At 38.5% G+C, this 25,068-nt stretch overlaps 1 protein-coding gene across 1 annotated transcript in view; it reads right to left on the bottom strand.

Annotated features, from left to right (window-relative positions):
* The window catches only part of zbtb16.L (zinc finger and BTB domain containing 16 L homeolog), a 104,858-nt gene that overhangs the window by 39,546 nt on the left and 40,244 nt on the right, over nucleotides 1-25,068 (bottom strand). The window contains exon 3 of the mRNA XM_018225940.2: nucleotides 9,670-9,767. Within this exon, the coding sequence (XP_018081429.1) occupies nucleotides 9,670-9,767 (98 nt within the window). The remainder of the gene's footprint in view (nucleotides 1-9,669; nucleotides 9,768-25,068) is intronic.

Raw genomic sequence — 25,068 nt, 5'->3', positions numbered from 1 at the left:
CCCATACTTGTATATCAAAGTGTTCTACCTTAAAATTCACCTGCAAATCGCAAGTTCACATTATCCCATTATTAATAAATGATGCCCCGCATGTGCCATAGCCCTAAACTTATTGTAAGACCCTCAGTGAATCATACTTATTCAGGACAGTACAGAATCTCAGACCCAAAAAATTGGTGGTTCTTTCCCAAAGTAAGGAGAAAAGGGCACAACAGGTTTGCTTGAGTGTTACTGAGCATGACCCTCAGATAACAGATATTGGCTTGGAATGAAGTTGGGATTAAATTCAGTGCCAAAACAGAAATGTCAAGGGCTGTAAAAAGCTGTAAAGACATTGGTGAAAGTTACGAAAATGATCCAAATTGTACTTAAGTTTAGTGATCTTTTAACTATTCTTGAAATGTGCTTTTAGTATAAGGACATAGAAGTACGCTTGGAGAAAGAGGATGATAGTGATAAGAGATGGTGCTCTAATGATTGATGATTAAATGCAGCTTTTATATAAGCTTACATTGCACTGAACTTTTTCCATTTGACTGAAAAGCTTTGAATTTTATTTGGGTTATACTAGATTACATGCAATAATAATTATTAAGCTAATGCAGTGTACAAATACTAGAACTCTTTACTACAAGAGCATACAGTGGTGTGAAAAACTATTTGCCCCCTTCCTGATTTCTTATTCTTTTGCATGTTTGTCACACAAAATGTTTCTGATCATCAAACACATTTAACTATTAGTCAAAGATAACACAAGTAAACACAAAATGCAGTCTTTAAATGAGGGTTTTTATTATTTAGGGAGAAAAGAAATCCAAACCTGTGTGAAAAAGTAATTGCCCCCTGATCCTAATAACTGGTTGGGCCACCCTTAGCAGCAATAACTGCAATCAAGTGTTTGCGATAACTTGCAACGAGTCTTTTACAGCACTCTGGAGGAATTTTGGCCCACTCATCTTTGCAGAATTGTTGTAATTCAGCTTTATTTGAGGGTTTTCTAGCATGAACCGCCTTTTTAAGGTCATGCCACAACATCTCAATAGGATTCAGGTCAGGACTTTGACTAGGCCACTCCAAAGTCTTCATTTTGTTTTTCTTCAGCCATTCAGAGGTGGATTTGCTGGTGTGTTTTGGGTCATTGTCCTGCTGCAGCACCCAAGATCGCTTCAGCTTGAGTTGACGAACAGATGGCCGGACATTCTCCTTCAGGATTTTTTGGTAGACAGTAGAATTCATGGTCCCATCTATCACAGCAAGTCTTCCAGGTCCTGAAGCAGCAAAACAACCCCAGACCATCACACTACCACCACCATATTTTACTGTTGGTATGATGTTCTTTTTCTGAAATGCTGTGTTACTTTTACGCCAGATGTAACGGGACGCGCACCTTCCAAAAAGTTCAACTTTTGTCTCGTCGGTCCACAAGGTATTTTCCCAAAAGTCTTGGCAATCATTGAGATGTTTTTTAGCAAAATTGAGACGAGCCTTAATGTTCTTTTTGCTTAAAAGTGGTTTGCGCCTTGGAAATCTGCCATGCAGGCCGTTTTTGCCCAGTCTCTTTCTTATGGTGGAGTCATGAACACTGACCTTAATTGAGGCAAGTGAGGCCTGCAGTTCTTTAGATGTTGTCCTGGGGTCTTTTGTGGCTTCTCGGATGAGTTGTCTCTGCGCTCTTGGGGTAATTTTGGTCGGCCGGCCACTCCTGGGAAGGTTCACCACTGTTCCATGTTTTTGCCATTTGTGGATAATGGCTCTCACTGTGGTTCGCTGGAGTCCCAAAGCTTTAGAAATGGCTTTATAACCTTTGAAATTGAACTCAGGTGTGATAAACCACAGTTAAGTTATTTTTTAACAAGGGGGGCAATCACTTTTTCACACAGGCCCATGTAGATTTGGAGTTTTTTTTTTCCCTTAATAACGTAAACCTTCATTTAAAAACTGCATTTTGTGTTCAATTATGTTATCTTTGACTAATAGTTAACGGTTTTTGATGAGCAGAAACATTTAAGTGTGACAAACATGCAAAAGAATAAGAAATCAGGAAGGGGGCAAATAGTTTTTCACACCACTGTATTTATGTAGGGGTGAAGGCACAGTTGGCCAGAAGAGAATGCTAAAAGGCCCATAAAAATAAGAGAGCTGTGGAGTAGTGATGTGCAAGTTGCAATAGACAACAAACTCCCAACCCCTAGGGATTTCAGCAGGTTGATTTCTGCCCCTCGACTATTAGCAGAATCTTCTTGTCTGCTCATGTCCGGAAGTCTTATGTCGGCTCTAATGTAAACAGACTCAGCGGTTTTCAGGGAAGAAACGAAAGACCGTTTGCCCCGGAGGCCGGAGCAGACACAAGGCATCCAGACGCGAGCAGACAAGAAGATTCGGCTAGGGGTCGGGGGCTGAAATCAGCCTGAGAATTTCACAGGCTCATTTCTGCCTCTTCTGGCCATAGCCTAACTAGCCCAGGCGTTGCCCGTAACCAATATGACCAGGCCTAGCACCATGATTTAGATGGTCATATTAGAATCAGAAGCAGCACTGAAAAGGGACAGCCAGATACTGCTTTCAAAAGCATTTACAATTTTGTTTTTAATAAATATATATATTTGGAAGAGTTGTCACAATTGCATTTCCTTAGGTTAGGCAAATGTTTCATATGCAGTTTCAAAACAAACATGCCCTTTATTAATTTATTTATTTAATTAACAAACAAAGTATTATTTCTGGTACATAATAACGTTACTATATATGACAAAACTTTGTTTTATACTCAAATAGGAGTAGTACCAATCCCGCTACCAAGGAGTAAGAGACAATGCCTACTGGATTTCTCTTTAACAGCTGGAGCACAAAAATATCTCACAAGGGAACAGGAGAGTTGTATTATCTCACTGTAATGAGGTTACTGTATGATGTCAGTGTAATAAGAGCACTGTATTATATCACTGTAATGGAGAAACTACGTGTAGTAGTGTTGCATTATTTACAAATGATTAAAAGAATAGTTGAAGAGAATGTCTGGTGGTCCAGCGCTACAGAGGGTCCCAAAGCAGTAGTCTATGCTTTTGTGCAGGGGGGCGCAAATGACAATTTACTTCATGTTTTGGGCAATTACAAAGAATGGGCATGTCTTTATTTAATGTATTTTCTTCCATAGTATTGTTATAGTGATATGCGTGACCTCTGCCAGGACTCCATGATTTGGGCCAGAATAGTGCTGGGAGAGAGTAATACAAACTGAACTTGCGTTAAAAGGGCACAGGGATTGGATCCTTTATCCAGAAAGCTCAGACGTACTGGTAGGCAACCTTTCATATAGTCCATTTGAAGAAAATAATTCAAAATTTTGGAATTTTTTTGAAGTAGCTGGAGCTGTCAAATACTAGAAGTTTAAAAAAACAAACAAAAAAACAATGTGTTTCTACTTGGATAAGCCTATATAGGTGGCCATACACTAAGAGAATCGCTCCCTGGATCTCACACCTTGTGGGTGATATCGGGCTGTTCCAATCGTGGGCCCTAGAGCCCAACCCTCGGATCATAGCGAAGGTTAAACGGGCGGTCAGATCGCAGGACCGCATCAACGAAAAGATGTGGCCGCGATCCGACAGGATTTTTAGTCCTGTCCAAACTACATCTGCCCGACTTTCGGCCAGATATCGATCGGGGAAGCCCATCGGAGGGCCCCATACATGGGCCAATAAGCCGCCGACTTGGTCTGTCAGCAGCTTTTACCGGCCCGTGTATGGCCACCTTAAGGTTTAATACTTATATAGAGGTCATATAATAATAAATATAGCTGTGCTACCTTGTCTTCTGCAAATTGTGACGAATACAATACTCCCTGCTACTTAACCCCCTCAATATAAAAAGAGTGAAAATTTGAAAACAAATTGCCTTTGTAGCACTGCCTGCAATAAAAACATTCCCACTGCTTATTTTATTATAAAACAAGCAGCTGTATAGTAGTAAAGGCAAACATGTAGTGCACCTGCATAATTTAATCTAAAACAAGCAGTGGTACTGTACTATCTCAGTGTAGGCGCTAACTGCTGGATGTTCTCATCGGAGAGGAAAGGAACAATGCGGGATTGAACAGCCTGTGTTCTGCTCAGAAAGCACAGTGTGTACTGTACATGGCATAAAAACTCCAAACAGCCTCTAGACACAGGCTGCTTCCATCCGCCATCAAAACACTTTGTCTTGCATACAAAAATAAGACCCAGAGCTGTATGGAATACAAAATAAGCCCATTACAGTATGGGAGGGAGGAGAATGGGGGAAAGAAGAGCCGCTACTTAGCAACAACGCTGAGCTTTAAAACTAGCTGCCTGTTGGGCATGGGATAAACATTAGTAGTGGAGAGGCTTTACCAATACCTGAGACCACTCAGACATTAACCCCTTAAATGTTTTCAAGATGATCAATCCTATATCTGAATAAACAAAACACTGCTGCTATTTATAGTGAATGCAAATTGTTATTATCAACACATACAGACATAGGGTAAACTTGTTATGAAACACTGAACAATAGGACGATGGCTTAATCATTAGTTAAGATATGCGTTAGATGTAAGTTAGTCAAGATATATTATTAGTAAACCAGGCATTGCATAGCTTTGTTTGAATACGCTTAGCCAATATACTTCCAGGCCAATTATTCCTGCCTAGTGGGATAAAACATGTTACATCTTATACCTATGATGCACAATACCCATGTTATTTAGTATATAGTAATACCCAAAATAGTTATTTTATTAAACTGGGAACAATACTAGGTTGCTAATCTACTGATCAGTAGCTACTGGTAGACCATAATCTACACTTCTAAATAAGGGACAAATTAGTAAATATTATCTTAATGTCAGTCCAAAGTTTCTCCAGTCCTGTTGCCCAAAGCAACTAATCAGGTGAACATGTATGCGCCCAATATTCCTTGACAGGCTGGTATTAATGTCCCCCATGATCAGATGATCACAAAACAATTCTAAGATCATTTTGCAGTCAATAACATTCAATACAGCACTGAAGTCTACGGTTTTGTATCTAATGTTTATCCCATTTTGTTTGCTTCCTATCTGGGGTCTTAAATAAATTTTCCTTATAAAAATATGTTTAGAAGAAGTACCAAAGCCATTCTGGAATTGTTAAAAGTGATGCCAAAAAATGAAGCAGCAGATGTGGAAATAGAAGCACCACTTAGATGAGGGGAGCAAGTTAAAAAGGGAAGAGAAAAGCCAACAATATAAAAGAGAAACTAAGCAGAGAACAAGGTAAAGGGATGGTTTATTAACCTATTCACTCTGTTGCTCTCTTAGTGCCGAGAAAGAACTCAGCTTTCTTTAATGAACATCCTTATAAAATCAAACAAGTACCATAGCTTTTGTCAAAGGCAAACTTTTAAAACCATGTGGAAATGATAGAGGAGTGAGAGATCTGTCTCAATATCTCTCAGGTTAAGATGCCCTCCTTCCCCAATATAAGTGTATGAAATATGTCTTGAGTGATCTGTGCCAGAACAGGAGCTCAAATCACATCGAGCCTCGATTCGGCTGTCACGGCACGAATAAAATAATACAAGGCAGAGAGGAGGAGGAGATGGGGGAGAAGGATGTATTTTTCATCAGGCAGTGTATAATTTATAAACAGCATTAAATAGTTTGCGCTGTCATCCCCTCCTCCCATAGCGAGTTCCTCCTCTGTATCAGGGTTGGACAGCACTCAAGCCTGCATTAATTTCGGCTTTGGGTACAGTGTGTTCTTGGATTCACATCTGCGAGTGATCATAAACGCTGTGGAATGCTGGCAGAACATCCAGACCTGCCAGTGCGCCCATGACATCACTCTGGAAAGGGCTGGGGGTGCCGGCCAAGAGCCAGGCTCCAGCCGTAAGATGTTTACAAATGACAAGTGCTGCAACAACAACAACAAAATAAATATAAACACACACCTCTATGTATATGCACGTGAGTAATAACTCCTATATATACCCGTGTGTCTCGAAAGGCAAAAACTTGCTGATGAAAACTATAGATCAGTGGCACAGTCTATGCACTCCCTAATTGACAATGACAAGAAGAACAAGTCAGGGCTTGAAGAATGAAGCATCAAACAAGCAATACAAAGGAAAAGAGTCTGCTTCTAGAAGGGTATAGCCATAGCAAGGGTACAAGGGTATAGCCATAGCAAGCAGATGTAAAACACCATTCCCAGAATCCCCTGCAAACCAGTAGATTCAATTTGCAGCAGCTTGATGGCACCTAGTTTCATATATATATGGCATCGAGGGATAAATCAGAAACATACTAAGCAAATGTGTATTGATGTATTTATCTTTCTAAAGCATGGCATTGATAGATGATAGATAATTGGATATTCTAAAAGTTTGTCCTAGAGATTTTTTGCCTAATAAAGAATATATTCCTCCTTCCTCTTTGTACTTAAAAGTTAACCCTTTTAAGGGGTGGTTTACCTTCAAGTTAAAATTTTAGTATGCTGGAGAATGGCTAATTTTAAGCAATTTTTCAGTTGGTCTTCATTATTTATTTTTTTATAGTTTTTAATTATTTGCCTTTTTCTTCTGACTCGTTCCAGCTTTCAAATGGGGGTCACTGACTCCATCTAAAAAACAAATGCCCTTTAAGGCTACAAATGTGTGGCTATTGCTCATCTATTTAGGCCCTGTCCTATTCCAGTCTCTTCTTCGAATCAGTGCATGGTTGCTAGGGTAATTTGGACCCTAGCAACCTTGATCGCCAAAATTTCAAACTGGAGTGCTGCTGAATAAAAAGCTAAATAACTCAAAAACTACAAAAAAATAATAAATGAAAACCAATTGCAAATAGCCTCAGAATATCACTCTCTACGTCGTGCTAAAAGTTAATATAAAGGTAAACAACCCCTTTAAGAAGTATAAAAAGGAAGGTTTCCTGGACAGGGGAAGGGTTAAAGCACCAGAGATGGTCACTAAATCCACATGCAAACAAAACATACACGTAATGTCCTTGTGGCCAGCGCATAGGAATACAATGTACCCAGTGCTGTGCTGAAAAAACAGGGACAATCGGTACATTATCCTGGTAGCAAACGGGTGCCAAGGAAGAGTAACACAACGTACTGAGTGTGGTCAAAAAAAAAAAAAAAAAGCATGGGGGAAGAGTGTGCGGTAACAGAGAGCTATTTTCTATGTGGCATAGCTGCATAGTGATTAGTGTTGAATGCCTGCTCATAAACACCACGTAACCTGAAAGAACAGCATCTTAATCTCCAGGCAATGTCTAAAGCAACCCAAGTAGCAGAGTAAAGCTATGTTGCTGCCCTCCAAATCTAAAACTTTCACAAGAGGGAGTCTGAGAGTTACAGTTCAACAGCATCTGGTAATGATCCACATGTTGGCCCTTGCTGTTCTACATACCCACAACCCAGATAACCTTTTCTGATGTAGGTTCTGATCCTATACTATTGAGATATCACTAGAGAAGAGCCCACTATGTACTTGCTCCTCAGTGAATTCTGGGCGTTGAAAATTCTGCATTTTCCAAGGTCATTGATCCTTTGGGGGTCCTGCCAGGCCCAAATTCCAATTCTCTTTTGCCCTGCAGAAATCCCAGATTATTACCTTAAGGTGGCCATAAACTTAGAGATCTGCTCATTTGGCGATTTCGAACGAGCGAATCTCTCCCCGATATGCCCACATTGAGGTGGGTGATATCAGGCTGATCAGATCGTGGGCCCTAGAGCCCAACGATCATATCATAATGCAGCTGTACGGGCAGTTGGATTGTGGAACTTCATCAACAAACAGATGAGGCCTGCAATCCAACGGGATTTTTAGCCCTGCCCAATTGACATCTATCTGGCCAACTTTCGGCCCGATGTCGATCCAAGAAGCCTGTCGGAAGGCTCCACGCACAGGCCAATAAGTTGCCAACTCAGTCTATTAGAAGCTTTTATCAGCCCGTTTATGGCCAGCTTTAGGCATTTCCTAGCTAGCAGTCCACTTGAGCCTCATGTGTTATGTACTGTGGTTTTATAATACAGACAGAGCTAATAATTGTCAATTCTTAAATCAAGCTTAAAAATAAAGAGAAGAAAAACAACATATTAATGGATATATCTGTGAAGCAAGTAAAATGACATGGACATGAATTGCAGCTATCTTATACATAAAGTGAATTGTATGTTTGTGCCCAGGAGCAGCAGGCTGAACGGGCACTTTAAATCACTGTCCTGGTTGAGCTCCTACTTTACTCCACCCCCTGGTTACATTAGAGCAGGAGGAAAATAAAAAAGCATGTATCTGTAATCTTGCATGATGATACACTTGGCTCTCAGCACTGTACATACTGTACCAGAGCTCTGGCAGGATCCCAAGACGGGCACAGAGCCAGCAGCACAATAACAAACCCAAACCACCAACGTAAAAAAAAAAAAAGACAAATATTAAAAGAAGAGACCAAGCAGAGAAAGAGAGTGAATGAGACAGAGACAAAGTGACATCAAGAGACACAAGAGACTGCCAGAAAGAGGAAATATCAACAGAATGTGGCAGAGTAACACTGAAAGAGAGATAGAAAGGAAAGGACAAAAGAAAATATAGATATAAAGAATAAATTATGGAAAGAACAATGTGAGAGAGACACAGAGGAGAGAAAAGGGCTAACAGATAAGGTATTAACCAGCAAACATGAGTGAAATAGAGATACAGTAGATGAAATTGCTGTAAAAAAAAAAATATATATATATATATATATAAAGCATAAAGGGGATGAACCAGGGATGGATATTTTGGGAAATGTATTATTTATAACCCTGAGAATGGTGGAAATCAGGCCTTAATGTGCAACACGGAGCAGGATAAATATTATATTACATCCAATTTCAATGCTACAAATATTGATAACAAAAGGTCGAAACAAAAGTAGCTATCTATATATATATATATCTATATCTATAAATAATTCCAAATTACGATAAGGCTGTTACCCACAGATTCCATTTTATCCAAATAATTTAAATTTTAAAAAATGATTTCCTTTTTCTCTGTAATAATAAAACAGTACCGTGTACAGGTATGGGACAGGTTATCCAGAATCCAGGACCTGGGGTATGTCGGATAACGGATCTTTGCGTAATTTGGATCTTCACTAGAAGACCATGAAAATGTTTAATAAACCCAATAGGCTGGTTTTTCCAATAAAGATTAATTATATCTTAGTCTGGAGCTATGGGAGTCTATTGGAGATGGTCTCTCTCTAGAATTCTGACCGGGTTTCCGGGTAAGAGATCCCATACCTGTACCTGATCCAAACCAAGAAATAATTAGTTCTTACTGGAAGTAAAACCAGCCTATTAGGTTAATTTAAGGATTGATTTTCTAGGTATGAAGGTCAAAAATTACTGAAAGATCCATTATCCAGAAATCCCCAGGGCCCAAACATTCTGGATATATTAATTCTAGGATAAATGAGGGTAATCTCTAAAAATAAATGTGCTTTAACATATCTTTTAAAAAAAAAAAAAAAAAGAGAGATTGAGAGAAAGTCTGGTTGAATGTGGAAGCCCAGTGTAAGAGATTCATTATGCAATGAGCATAAGCTGAGAAATAAGATATGGCTAAATAATGGACTTGGACAATGAGAAAAAAGGTGAGACAAAAGGTGAGACTTACCTGAATGAGCCAACAAGTGCATTCGCAGTCTCAGACTATCCAGGAATCTTTTTCCACAGAGCTCACACCCATAAGTCTTCATTCCACTGTGCAGTTTCCTGAAAGATACAGAACAAAAACTATGCTATTATCAAACAAAAATCCACAGCATTAAACTATTCATCTTTGCAATCTATTCCCTAGTTCACCCTAAAACCTCTGCTTTGGCATAATTCATGGTTTAAAAAGTTCTTACTGCAGCAAAAGTATGATCTATGTAAAAGAACGAAATAGAAATTGCACTGCATTTTTTTAAATTATTTTAGCTTCTGCCCATAAAGCAAATTTTAAAGCAGAAATGATATTTTTCACTCTTAAAGAGATTCATGCAATACAGAGACAATGGTGCAAAGGTAAAATGCAAATCCTACATATGAGTAGGACTTTCATAGTCATGAGAATTGCTTTGTGTTTTGGATTTGTTCTTGCATTCAGATTCCACAAGATTACCGTACTGTTAGTATCATCATTATTCTAATGTTCTTTCTGTTGTTCCATTCTTGGACTTGGCAAGGACCCCACATACAAGAATAAGCCAAATAGCAGTCATTTATGGAGTTTCAGCAGAAGGTGAATTAAAAACTGGATAACAATATACATCCCTATGTGACCCTAAACGGTTTCTTCCATATCTGTGTGGCCAAGAAAAACCAAGGCCAAATAGAAACCGGTCTTTAAACACAAACTATTAACACACAGGAAAGATCAAGGAATACGCCTCAACTTCTTCCACAGAATGTCACTGTTCCACAGTTTCGACTGTCATTAAGAAAACTAAAAGGTCAGTTCTGCCATTCAAGCATCACAGCATCAAGTGTATGAGATGTCTAAACATCATGCCAAAACTTGTGTTTTTGTTTTAATTCTATCCAATTTGTTGACAATATGGTAGCTGATGTGATGGTCAGACTTGTCAGACAATTTTTTAAACTTTTCAAACATGTTCATTCAATTGTATGTTTTTTAGCAGTATCGTTCCTCCAACTAATAAGACTACTACTGTTGCAGTTATTAGTAAGCGCAATAAAGAGGCAAACGCAGCTGCAGAACCTTGACTTCTGCTGAAAATATCCTATAACTATTTGATCCTAAGTTCCAAATATTAAGCTTGACCCTGCATACACACTGATGCAGTGCATATCAAAAGGGGCAGGTGTTCTCCAGGGTTAGTTTTCTACTCTTTGCAATGGTTCCTCACTTGAATGACAATTTAAAAAAAAAAAAAAAGTACTGTAGGGGTCATGGACACAACTAGATATGGAATATGGAAGGGGTCTATTCTGTTTTTGTTTTGTAACCCTCCGTTTTATATACTCCCTATAAAGATTGCGGTGGTCATTGGATTATACATTTTTAAGGGACATATGGGTGGCAAAGACCAGTAGCAACTTCTGTCACATGTTGCAGTTGTGATTGTGTACAAGACCAGTTTATTGATTACTAAATTTAGTATGGCTGGTAACCTGATTCAAAGTCTATGAGGGGGGGAGGGTACATGCTATACTCCACTCCTTTAATATTATTATCTTTCTTTTAGATAATTAGGCAAATGGTGTTCTACAATAAGTTGTTGAAGATTTACAGTAGCTGCTGTTAAAATGCCCGCTTTCCCGTACAGCCTGCCCTCACATAGCGATAGCGTTAACAGCATAATTCTAATAGCAAAAGATTCAAGGGTTTATAAAGGGAAGCAGTCATACTCCATGTAATGTGTTGTTTATTATGGCTTATTGTGCCCACAGGAGCGGTCTCTGTCTAGTTGAAGCATCGAGTTTGGACTGCATTCATTTCATCTGCACCAAAATGTGGCAGTTTGCCTCAAAAAATGCTTCCTATCGGCTGATTATAGGTTTTAAAACAAAATACACAGAAACCTTAGAGATAAATATACAGTAAACTGTTATTAGGTGAACAGTAATGTGGTTTGTGCTCATAGTTTCTGAAGTCCTTATACATCTAATGATGCATCTAATTGATGCCTATGCAGAATGAAACGGGGCATTTGAACACAAGCACCTCTGGGGGGATACTTGTGTCCGTATGCCACAAATAAATTAACTACAGGTTGTATGAAAAACTCATGTACACCAGTCATATACATAAGTAAGAACCAGCGACCTAAAAAAGAAAAAAGACAATGCAGCAGCCTCTGAGTAATATAAAGCAGACCTGTTCTCTAACCCTGTAATGCAAAAGATTATAAAGGGGTTTCCACACAGGCGTGTGTTATCTGTACAATAAAAGGAAACAAATAACAGCACACTGGGATCTACTCGTCTCAATTAACTGATAAGACTCTCAGATTACGGTGACAGATTTGACTGAACTATCTGAAAAGGCAGCAAGGCCATGAATAATAAGCAAGGATTAGGATCTGGAACACCCTACTGGGGAAAATCAGAGAACACTAATGATTTAGTAAGCTTGTGAAACAGGCAGATACAAAGTAACAGTAAATACAGCAGCATACAGCAGGGTTGTCAAACAGGCCTTCAAAACTTGAGAGCTGTAATATGAATTTGTAGCTGGAGTGGAGATATTGAAGGATTTAACAGCCGACAGTTAGCAAGTTTGACACATGCTGTACACTCTCATTTACACTTATTGAAGACCAGACCAAAATGGATGTGCAGTTGTGGTTGCATTTTAACACGAAAACCATACTACAAAAATGCATGCAGAAGAATCTTTATTAGAAGAATGAAAAAAGGCCACTAAAAAGAATCCCTTTAAATCAATTCACACCATTTTGAAGCATTTCCATCTACATTTTACTCTATATTAAATCAGGAGGAAAACAAAATCCTTTGACATACACAAAAAAAAAAAAGCTTGCTTTTAGCTTATCATTAGAAACATAGCCTCCAATAAAAAGGGCAATAGATAAGGCAAATAAAGTCCAAACTCCTTCACTACAAGGTGCACAAACATTTTCTAGACAAGGTCAGTCAATGAATAATTCTGAAAGGACACAACAGGTCTTCAAAGGCCAATGATTAACTTTTCTCACAAGTTTAAACTTTTAAGACTCAATGAGACAGCGCAGACATGTGCGAACAAGCTATTGTTAGTTAAATGACGACAGTCTGGACTGAAGGTACAAATATCACTTCAATTTGTTGGCCTATGGCTTAATTATGGAAATAAAGCTTTACTATGTCTGCAACGTTTTTACAGGTGAAGGTGGCCCCTGACCAAATGCTGGTCTTCAAAGTGGGTAAGAATAAAATAAAAAAAAAAAGTTTGAAAATGGCTTTCTTACAGAGACTAGCACAGTTTAAGGGCAAATGAAATCCACAAGGCTTTACATTCTGACTAAAGAGATCCCAAAGGGTTGGGTGATACTGTGGAGATGCCATGGTTCACTAATCAGTTTTTTAGCACACCCAGTAGCAACTACAGGAGTACAGATCACACTGCCCATGCCTAACTCCAGGAATAGGTAGAAAAAAACAAAGTGGCAATCCGGGAGTAGCATGTTTCACTGTTATAGAGCTTCTGTACATCTGTGTTGGAGGTCCTACACATAAAGTATATTTTCTACCCAAATCCTTGGCCTGCCATGTTGTGATCCTTACGGCAATTAGACTTTTGCTAGATTATAGGAGTTAACCTGGCATGCATTATTAAAGGAGATGTAAACCCACACCACAGTGAACAGCCTCTTTGAAATCTTTAGATACCTGCCACTCTGGTTGTTTAAAGGTGATCACTTAGAAATCCATCTACTCCTCTAACCCACTCTGCCCCCTCCCTTACTAAACACACCCTCCAGTCTAACAGTCAATGAAGAGATAGCATTTCTGGTTCCCATAGAAACTCTAGCTGTCTGGTCCTATTTTTTTTCTCGTAACCACACCTCCTGATGACATACCTCCCAATTGTCCCATTTTTAGAAGGACAGTCCCTCTTTTGACGGCTCAACCTGCAGTCCCTCATTTGTACTGAAAAGTCCAGTTTTTCTCTGCACTGAACAGCCAGAAAAAGAAACAACATTTCTAATTTAATTGGCTTTTGGCAGAGAGCCCAGAACAGCCACAACAGAAGATTAGATACATTTGTAACAATTTCAAGATAAGCAAATATGTAATTTTAACAATATAAGATAACAGGTCCCTTGTGAAAAGTTAGACTCACAGTTTAAAGGGCAATTCACCTTCATTAGCAAAACCGTAACAACTGAAAAAAAAAACAGAAATATGTTCAAAATTTCATATCCTGCCAAATTTTGTAAAATGAACATGGTAATTAGGGGGTGTGGTCACATAATGGGAGTGGTCAGAAAAATGTTGCCGCGCTATGCGCGCCAATTATTTTGTCTATCTTTTTATTTACAAAATGTTTGGAGGTATGCCTGATGATGATGTGGCTTGGGTGGGGAAGAAATGACCAACTTATATAGATGGTAGGAAAATGTAGGCTTTACATGTTCTTTAAAAAATGAAGCTCTTAACATGGGATTCACTGCATCATGCCAACTTACAATAAATGAAACACGGGCAGCCATTCTTCATACATCCATATTACATTTGCAAGACAGTGACAATCTTCCTTTGCAAACAGTCTTCAAACACACACAAGAGGTATAAGCACCAATGAAATATACAATTATCTAAATGTGCCAATCCAAAAGCGATTGGCTGCAGGACAGTTATGACGGGCAGACAAAATAAACATTCTTTACCTAACAACACAATACATGTATATTATCATATTGTCTCCTTCTATGGTGAAACAGTTATTTTTAATGTCTGGAATAGGTGCTACAGACAACCCTTCATCCAGATTAGGCAGACTGTGCAGGTGAACATGACAGAAGCAAGTGAGATACAGCAGCTGGAGACAGGAGGTCAGAAGGTAATGTGCTAATCAATATCTAGTCACGCTTCAGTCTGTAAGCTTGGGCAGGTGACACATGCTAGGATAAATTTTATTCTGCAGGAATTCAGACTGTGGGCAGGTGACCTACACCAATGAATTCTTTACAAAATATAAAAGTCTAAGCTCCCTACCAGATGAAATAAAATTCTCATCAAACTCAATGGTGAGTAACAAACATACAGAAGTGTGTTGATAGTAGGGAACACAAATTAAGTTACACACAACACTGGATGTCTGCCTTCATAAAGCACAAAAACAATAAAGTACCACTTTAAGGCAACATTCATTGTTAGGGATGGGAATAGAAAAGTAGTTCATAAGTATGCACATGTGACTTTGCTAAGGGTTTTTCTGTTCATTTTCGCATATTGATCAAGCACTGTATAGATTAAATACATCTGAACTACTACTAAGTGAAATTTCTCCTTCCAACACACTGCCTGCTCAGTGCTTAAGAAGCCTGACAGAAACCTATTTAAGGTCATTTATTGCCTTAATAAGCACCTTTGTCCAACAGGCAGTTTTTGACAACAGTGATAAATTCCAAATTTATGTCAAACATAGCATATGTTTAACAGCTCATTTCTAAGCAGAAGCAGCAGGCTACCCTATAAATCACAGCTCGGTTTGAAATGAAAGCAGATTATAGGGCTGAGGCTATAGAGAGAAATATAAATCAGGACAGTTTAACTCTTTAACACAGCACAAATTAACTAGGCATGGGGGGGGGGGAGTGCTTCAGAAAACGAACTGACATTCCATTACTTTGGTGGTATCAAGAGGGTTAACAGATTTAAAATGAGGACAAGCAATCACACAATGTTTATAAATATAAGATTATACACACACAATATTTTAGCAAAAATGTAATTTACACACATGTACAGTGTAAATCCACCTTCAACCCAATGCCACCTGTATTATAAACAAACATTTCGACAAAAAAAAAAAGAAAGAAACTTTAAAAAGAGAAATCCTTTTAGTCTGCAAGCTTTAGAAAGATGCCCCCTCATCTTTTTATTTTTGCTAGATTTGGATCTGCCTGACCATCATCTGGTTCTCATGTCATTTCACGAACCTCCAATTTGGGAGTATCATGTGGTGAAAGGTGTTTCTTTTAGAAATCACCTGCTGCTCAACAAGATGTTCCGTAAATGAAGTGCCACCTCCCTTCTTTTGTTCTAGCCCTGACCCTGTACCCCAGGTTCCCTGATTCAAATACAGAAAATGACATGAATTCTTATTGATTGAAATTATCACTCTTTTCCTCACTTTTTTTTTTAAATAAGCACAAGTATAGCATCAGGTTTAGTGTCATAGTGTGGATTGTTTGAATGCCATCTGTAGGAGTTTGACTGTGCCGTTTCCCTGTGCAGAGCTGGAAGGTTAGCGGTGTTACGAGAGGCCAGACTATAAAAAGGCTCGCAGTGTAAGTATTTCCTTTCCTATAAAATATTCATTACCCCGTGTGTGAGCCAAGTAACTGAGACCTCAAACATTTCTAACTTTGTACTGCAGCAATAACAGGCTTTTATAGGATCTTTCTCCTTTTATTTATACCTGCCTATAAATGTAAGGTTTATATGGATGCTCGTCAACGTATACACATATGTATAATGTATAAAACCTAACGCTGCTGGATTATAGCAGACGGGTAAAGAGATTGTTTTTATTTATTATTGTTATATATCCTCTAAAACATTAAGACATTAGGATCTGAGATATCGTGAAAGGTTTAAAAAAAAAAAAAAAAAAGGGGGGGGGAGAATAAAATTAACCACTTTAAAACAGAGATCGTTTTAGCATTATATTTAAATATTAATTATTAATATTAACACTGTAAAGTTAAATATTTTACATGTAAGGGTGATGACACAGATCGCTTTTCCAATGGGTGACAAAGAACCCCAAAATGCGTCTTTCAGGAGTAAAATTATATCTGACCCATGTTTACCTTCACTTAAATTGTTTAGAATACAATCAATCATTCTATTAGTCATCTGCTATGCAAATATTGGCCCTACAGGCCTTCTGGAACTCCTATAGCTAAATAGAAAAAGTTGGACAGGGCTGTTTTACATACATAATTTACTATCATGTTATGGGCTAATGATATAGTATATAGGTTTTCTTTGCGGGCCAAACATATTAAAATACTGTAGGTCTATGGAGCCTTTGAGCATAGCGAGAGGCATAAACATCACTTAAAAGACAACTACTAAATTGACAAATTATCATACAGTGTCTTAAACAAAAACAATTTTAATAATGTTAGGTAATAGTAATTAGTAGTTTTGTTGCTACCGACCATAAAGGTCATTGCACACGAGGAAACTTCGGGCGACTTCGGAAAACGAAGCGCCGCGTGTGCTTTAGCACAGGCAACTTTTTTATTATAGCGGACAGGAAGACACGCAAAGGCAGTTTGGGGAGATTGTCACCCAGAAGAAGAGCCAATTAGTCGATAGGCGACGAAATCTCCCCGATTCTGCTCATGTGGACTGACCCTAAGGTGGCCATACACGGGCAGATAATGCTGCCGATATCGGTCGTTTAGACCAATTTGACAGCTAATCTGCCCGTGTATGGAAGCTTCCGACGGGTTTTCCGATCGATATCTGGACATGATATTGGTCTGGAAGGTTTGATTTTTCTTCCATTGCGCTCCTCGTAATCCGATCTGGCCGAACGTTCAGATTACCCCCAAAATAGCCCTGCCATTAAGTGACATCGCCAAACGAGCAGATCTTATAGAGTATGGCCACTTTAAGTGTAACTTGTAATCTAAATAGCTCACTCTGCTGCCTGATGTGAAAAAGTCCCTACAGGATATAAACTGTATAGCAATAACATTTTTTTCTTTAGGCAGGGAAACCGTACACTAAAGTTACATTTACAAAAGCCCTTCTATGTTTTTGGTATTAATGGCATTAAGCATCTAATGAATAAAACACTAATCAAAATAATATCCCTGGTGAAAATGGCATACAATATCTTTTGTCACCCCTTTGCTTAATCTCCTTCAGTGCAGGCAACAAAACATATGAAAATAATGTTTTACCTCCAGGTAAAACAACTATGCGTCATTACTAAAAAAGTGGTGGCACACAGGGAGATTTAATCATCTGCGATAAATTTTCGCTACTGCGCCGATTGATCTCCCCAAAATGCCTTCCCACTGGCAAGAATGTTAATCGCCGGCGGGATGGTATAAGCGTTGCGTCAGTTTTCTGAAGTCACCCGAAATTTCCTTGGTGTGCCACCAGCCTAAGTTGTACAGCTCATATTGTGGAGTATGGCCTTCTTTACCTCCTGCATGGATCAATATTATGTGCTATCTGTATATTTGACGTACACATGCTTCTATTGTACAATGCTTTAGAATATACAGGGGAATGTAATAAAAGTCGCAAAGAGCAAAACAATTCGCACCAATAAGACTAAAAATCCACATCTCGCAATGTAATATTGTTCCTTAAACTGTTATTGCATTGCGAATTTTAATTGTGCATTGCGAATTTTAAGAATTCATAAGAAGTGCTTGAAGGTGTCGTAATCTTTTGGAGCAAACATAACGACTTTTTCAGTAAGAAGTTTTATTACATTGACGCAAACTATAAAATTCGCAAACGGTCTTTCACTGTCGGAAGTGGTCGCTAAACAGTTTCCGGGCTCGCAAAAGCTATATTAAATTCGCACAAAGCAAAATTTGTTCGCAAAAAGGCATAACTTTTCACATTGCAAATAGTTTTTCCGTTAGCGATTTTTATTACATTCCCCCGATAGAGTTTAAGGGCAGAGACACACGCTCAGATTCGGGGAGATTGGTCGCCAAGTGACAAATCTCCTCTTCTTCGGGGCCACTAATCTCCCCAAACTGCCTCCCGCAGGCTGGAATGGAAATCACCCCGTTATGGCAATCGTTGCGGTTCGTTTTCTGAAGTTGCCTCACCAGGAAACTTCGGACGACTTCAGAAAACGAAGCGCTCCAAGTGCCATCCCACCAGCGATTCCGATTCTAACCAGCGGGAGGCAGTTTGGGAAGATTAGTCGCACCGATGAAGAGGTGATTTATTGCCGGGCGACTAAATCTAAATTTTTTTTTTAAAATTATTTTTAAAATTATTTAAAAAAATTAGCTGCATGTTCAGAAATATTGTTATAGCAAGTTAATTTAGCAGTTACCAGATCCCTTTGTCAAGACAAGTGTTTACAAATATGTATCTGGCACATTTGTAGAATGGAATTGACAATGCCAGCCATTTTTTTCTTCCCAAAAATGGCATCAGCAATAGGTGACTAGCCCTTTTTAACATTCTTCTCCCTAGGGCATTTAAGAAACAAAGACTAAAGAAAAAAAAAAAAAAATCAGTCCTAAGCTCTTGCAGCAGATAACAGAGGTGTATTTTCCTGCACCCAAAGAAGCCGCCACAAATCAATAGGAGAAATCAATTCATCTGGGAGCAAGGATTTTATCAGAATCTGCACGCACCGAGTCCACAGCTTATTTACTGCACAACAAGGTCACCTCAGCACACAGGATCCCCAGACACAAACACACACCCAAAATCACACCAAAATAAACAGTACATTACCTGCAGATAGGAAAGTATAAAGAACCAGAGGGGACATAGAAAAGGAGACAGCTATACATGCTGGAAGAGAAAGCAATTGTAGTATTCATAGCTGGCAGCTGGATTCTTACCCATTGCCAAGATGGTTTAAAACTGATAAAATGTACCTGACAGATGCCACCCAAGTCCACCCACAGTGAATGCACAATTGGTTCAATGGATCAAACTTAAGCTTGTTCATACACCTATACTCATGCACAAATGGGTCCAATAAAAAAAATGCAAGCAAATAAAGAGAATTTTAGGATTACCTTATCAACCCTTCCCAAATAAAAAAAAAAAGAAAATCCAATATTTTTCTTTTTAACTTATGTTTTAATTAAAGAAAGCTTTGCAATCCTAGAGAGAAAAACTTCAGGGGACACATAAAGCTAATGATGCCAATATACTCAAACGATTCTCCTTAAGTATCATCACAAGGGTCATTAGGGGGCAGCAGGTTGGCGCAACCGTTAGCACTGAGATTCTGGCCAGGGCCAAACTGCAAGGAGCTTGTATGTTCTGTGCTTGTGTGGACAACTCCAGTATTCTCCCAAATTCTACTTACCCAAAAACCATAAGTATATTCTCGTTTCTTTTAAGTTACTTACCCATTAAGCAATAACCTAAGTGCTTCTTGTTAACTAGGATATGAAACTCAAGTCAGCAACCCATTCCACCAGATCAATCGGATTCTCCTCTTTATACTACAGTACTCTATGCCATAACAATAACTGCTGTTATGAAAAGCATATGATGGCATAATCACTCAGTAGTGGATTGGAAACTTTAAATGATTTTTCCTTACATGTAATATTATCTTACTATGATAGAATAAGTAAAAAACAAATCTTTATGGTTATATTTAGGATACTATGCTTTAATTTAGAACTTTGTTTCCATATACAATATCCGCTACCTGTATTACATCTTCTCAGCAGAAGTAACATTTTATACACTTTTCAAAAATGTTGCCCCTAATTACAAGCAGAAAGAGAGAAAGAAAGGAGCAGTAAAACAATGTCCTAAAGCATCGATGCATCAGTACATGCAAAGGAAAAAAAAAACACAATTAGTATAATTTCTTGATGCAGCTTAACGGATAACATTGCTGATTGAGAGAACACAGCAGTTATTGGTTTAAACCAGTTCCTTTCACTTACGCACCAGCAGAGAAAAACAATTTTATCAGCAACATCCCCCTAATTACATGCACAGGCTTTACGCTGAAATACTGGGGTTTTACACGACAAGCACTCAAATTCATGTGAGCTAATTCTGTTTCTGCAGGCTCCCAGGCCTTCTATGCGTGTAGACAATGGTATAGTTTCCCTGGCCCCCATTCCTTCCCTCCACCCAACCATTTCATTTGATCTGCCATGGCTGACCACTAGGATGCAGACATTGCCTTTACTGCAACAGAAAACAACCTTTCACAGCAACTCAAAAAACACATTGACAACAAGTTGGGGGAAAACAACAGAAGCACCAATTTGAACAATATCCATTATCAGTGACCTACTAAACATTCACTCCAATGTTTTAACTAGACAAGTTTATGTTTTCAAAATATCATGTGGAATACTTCAAATCAAGCTGATCTTAAGTGAATGGCATCATGGTAAAATATATTTAGGCTAAAAGACTTTGGCTCTTTTGGCAAAATGCAGTTGACCCTGAGTCCATTATGTTCCCCTTTCTTCAACATGCTTGGTAGTACTGTAGAACCAGCTCTTTAGTGTTGGACTGGCCCACCGGGATACCAGGAAAACTCCCGTTGGGCCCAGGTGTCAGGGGGCCCTTGTGCTGCTAAATATTTGGCCTATTTCATGGCCATTTCCTATTTCTTTGAGAACAAAGAGGCTAAATAGATGGAATAATAGATAATAGTATGTAAAGAATAGAAACTAAGAGAATGGAGGTTGGGTGAGGAGAGTAATAATAATAGTAATCAGAGTTGGCTCCTGGTCTATGGTTCTTTGGTGGGCCCCTGGTCTATGGTTCTTTGGTGGGCCCCTGGTCTAAGGTTCTTTGGTGGGCCCCTGGTCTAAGGTTTTTGGGTGGGTCCTTGGTGTCCCAGTCCGACACTGTAGCTCTTTAATAGTCTTCTAATACTAGCACTAAATTTCTCTCTATGTGGTCAAATTGAATACAATCCTGCTAATTTTTAAATGAGAATCATAGGCTTATGGCCACCTGCACATTAGAAAAATTATTATACCATAGGGGTGTACCAAACTGTTTCCTAAACTTTCCCTGATGAAATGAGCTTTGGTTGGTTGGTTGGTGGGTTTTCCTCCTTCTAGTCATATAGGGGAGGCTGGAGGTCAGACAAGAATTTTTTTTTAATTCTTCCAAAAAAAAAAAAAAAAACACGTGAAATCAGATCTGACTTGTAGTATGGAAATTGGATTACTTGCAAGTCAGAATTAATTTCGCATAAGCTGGTGTGTCACATGAAAACTTCATGCACTTGCATGGCTCCGTAGAGAGCAAAGATAATTGAGTGACTGGTTGGATGGACTGGAGGTGCAGTGCCTAAATGTTCATGGTGTGCATGAATTTATGGTCATATCAATAAAAGTTATAATCCAAACAGCTAGTTCATTCAACCAAGCTAGTTTAACTAAATAAATAACTAGTACCTTGATGACATATACTGAATCATTTTAGGGAAGTTGTGTTGTCTGCCATTGACTTGAATAGCAAATGCCTGTAACATGTGGTGGTGACAGACAGAATTGGGCCTGAAAATCAGGCTGAAATTCACCAGCAAGAGTATGGCAGTATGGGAACTGTATACACACACATGCACTGGGAATTATTTGAAAAGAGGCTGAACTTGGTGGAAAGTCTTAACTGTAACAAATGCAAATAAACTCCTCCTGAATAGGCATAGGCTAATTTTTTCACATTGTTTTGCCGCAAAAATGACACCCTAGACTTCGCCGCGCGACAATTTTTTTGACACCCATAGACTCTAATGGGCGTCGTCGGCATTTCGCCGTTGGCAAATTTTTGGCAAAACTAAACGGGTCAAATTCGCCCATCCCTAATCCTGAACACTAAGGGGGTATTTACTAAAACTCAAATCTATCTCTTTTTTTTAGTTGACCTAAATCCCTTCCACAAACTGAACTCCTTTATCAAGAAATCAGCTTAAAATAGTCAATGTGGGGAAAAAATTTCGTCAAAATTGTGCGACAATTCGAATCGTACAAATTGTCGCCCATATAGAACAATCTTCGCCCAAAAACCCAGACTTTGGGCCAGATGCTATTGTGTAAATTTGTCATGGATGAGATTCAATTTTAGATGCAATTCAATTCAGAAAAACTCAATTCAATTCAGGTTTATCACCTAAACACTCTATGGAAGTCTATGGGAAAAAAACTGGAATTGAATGGAGAAGTTTTTTCTCCTCTAATTGAATCTTGCCCATGATTTTTCACGTGATAAAACTGAAGAAAATTTTTTCTCACTGAATTGATTCTGGCCATTGTCATCCGAAAACCTCTGACTTTATTGGATTATCCAGCACAGATCACAATGTCAAGAAACAACTTTAGGAACATCTGCCATTGACTTCTACATGAATGTGACAGGTTTTATATGGGGTATGTTCATATTCGGATTTTAAGCAACTTTGGCGTATAATAAATCAAAAATAATTCAAGTTTTTTTCACTCTAAAAACTTGAGTTTTCCTCTTTAAAAACTCAACCAGAAAAAACTAGGCCCCTAAGTGCTGATACAAAAAGATACAAAGAATGGTCATTACTGAGTATAATATGTCTAATACACTCCCACAAAAATGAACATTGGTTTGCAAGATAAAGTGAGGAAGTGACTCATGTGAGTGGCTGAGAGACAAGAACCTCATTACTAGAACTCTGCCCTGCTAATGAGAAAGAGAAAACACTTAGCTATGTAACAGCTTTTGCCACATGTGTCACTGGTTTCACATGCAAATCAAACAAAAAAATAAAATATTATCAAGAAATCCCACACAAAATGCAAAATAATCACCTTTTGCAACCACATTGTCTGAAATGGAGTACAAGGTATTAGTACTACATATGGGTTACATTAAATTCACACACAATGATGACTAGTAAAGGCTACTGCTTAACTGCAGTGCACAACCAGTAAATGGCATGCTTATATAAAGTGCCAGGGTAATTGGTAAGAAATACTGTACAAGACAAGTTCTTCATTTTAGAGATTTGGGGGTGTGCGTTCATACTACAAGATGTTTGCCAGTTGCCACAGTTGAGCAGAAAATAAGAAATACTGATACAATCAGTTATGCAGCAAAATGCAGTGGGAACAAGCATCTCTCATATCAAGATTACAAACAAGTACAGTGATTTATTCTATTCGCATCCAGACATGTCCAAGTTAAATTTTAAAACACGTACCTATACTGTATAACACAAGCAAGTATAATATGTGGCCTCTGTTGGCTATACCTAGATAATAAGCAGAGACACACAAAAAGGAATAATTTGTTTGGCCTGAAGTAATAAATATAATTGAATGTCCATAACTTAAATTAGGTCTTACTAATGCATTTTCATTTACTAGACTACTAATATTTTTTAGAGCAAATACTTTTAGAATAGAATTAAGAGAATGAATACATTTGCAGTACTCCCCCGATTTCGGTGACAGCCAGTAGCACCGGTGAGTCACAAATGATTTTGCCGTTCGCCCCGGGAAAATCATGAGGTGCCATGCAAATTACCCAGCTTTTAAATTGTACTCTTAATGAACGCAAATAAAATGCAGTTAAAAGGCAATTTGCTCTATTGGAGTCAAATATTAAAACACAGCAGGTCTCAAAAACTTAAAACTGTACCATTAAAAAAAGACCCGAAAACAAGTTTAGAAATAAATATCAATGAGCACATCTGCCGAAGGTGTAATATCTAGGATAATCATGAAGAAAAGGCTATAGTTAAAGGAGAAGTTAAAGCTCTTAATTACATTGACATTAGAATTATTAGAAGAAAAGTTATGTTACATGGCAGCTATGCCACATTCCATGTCCAGCAGCTGTATATGTCTTAAAGCAGAGCCTCCTACTCAATTTTGCTTGTAGATTCCACGGCTAGCCCCCTTTTTATCTAGTTTATCCGGGGAGTAACACGTACGGTGTGCCAGTTTAGAGCGCAGCATACCAGCGTATATGTATCACAATACTGTATCCCAAGGGAATGTACAATATTTGTGAATAAAGTTAGAAGAGGAGGGCAATGCCCTGGGAAGGGGTGTTCTAGATGCACAAGGAGCTCTACCATATTTAGCTCAGAACATAGGCATGAGAATCATAAGGGTACTTCACCAAAAGCCAGGTTAATTTGAAGCTTTAGTTCCTACTTACAGCTGTTAAGTACTTTATCTACACTGCATGTGTTTTTTTTTCTGCAGAAAACGAAAAAGTCCGTATATCATTAACCATCTTGCAAACATCCTAAATAAAACAGTTGGGCTCATTTATTAACACTGGGCAAATTTGCACCTGATCCATAACCCATAGCAATCAAACAATAATTAGCTTTTTTCAGTCTGCTGCAAGTTGAACAAAGAAAGCAAAGATCTGATTTGTTGCCTTAGGTTACTGGCCAGGTGCAAATTTGACCAGTGTTTTTATATACAGTATATAACCCCCAGTGTCATACACGTAGGTCTGTCTCAGATTTCCCATTTTCTTGCTTTTGCTCTCTCCTCATTCGGATACCTGGTATCTCTCTGAGCCATTCACCCACTTCCTTTTAGTCACCCAAAAGCTATAGCCTCCCAATGTTCCCTCTAATTCCTCCTCAGGTATGTGGAACAAAAATAATGAAGACGCGATGCCAATG

The sequence above is a fragment of the Xenopus laevis genome, chromosome 7L (assembly GCF_017654675.1).
Source record: "Xenopus laevis strain J_2021 chromosome 7L, Xenopus_laevis_v10.1, whole genome shotgun sequence".
In the NCBI taxonomy this organism is placed as follows: Eukaryota; Metazoa; Chordata; class Amphibia; order Anura; family Pipidae; genus Xenopus; species Xenopus laevis.
Note: the sequence above shows the minus strand (reverse complement) of the source record. Positions and strands in the feature narration are given on the sequence as shown.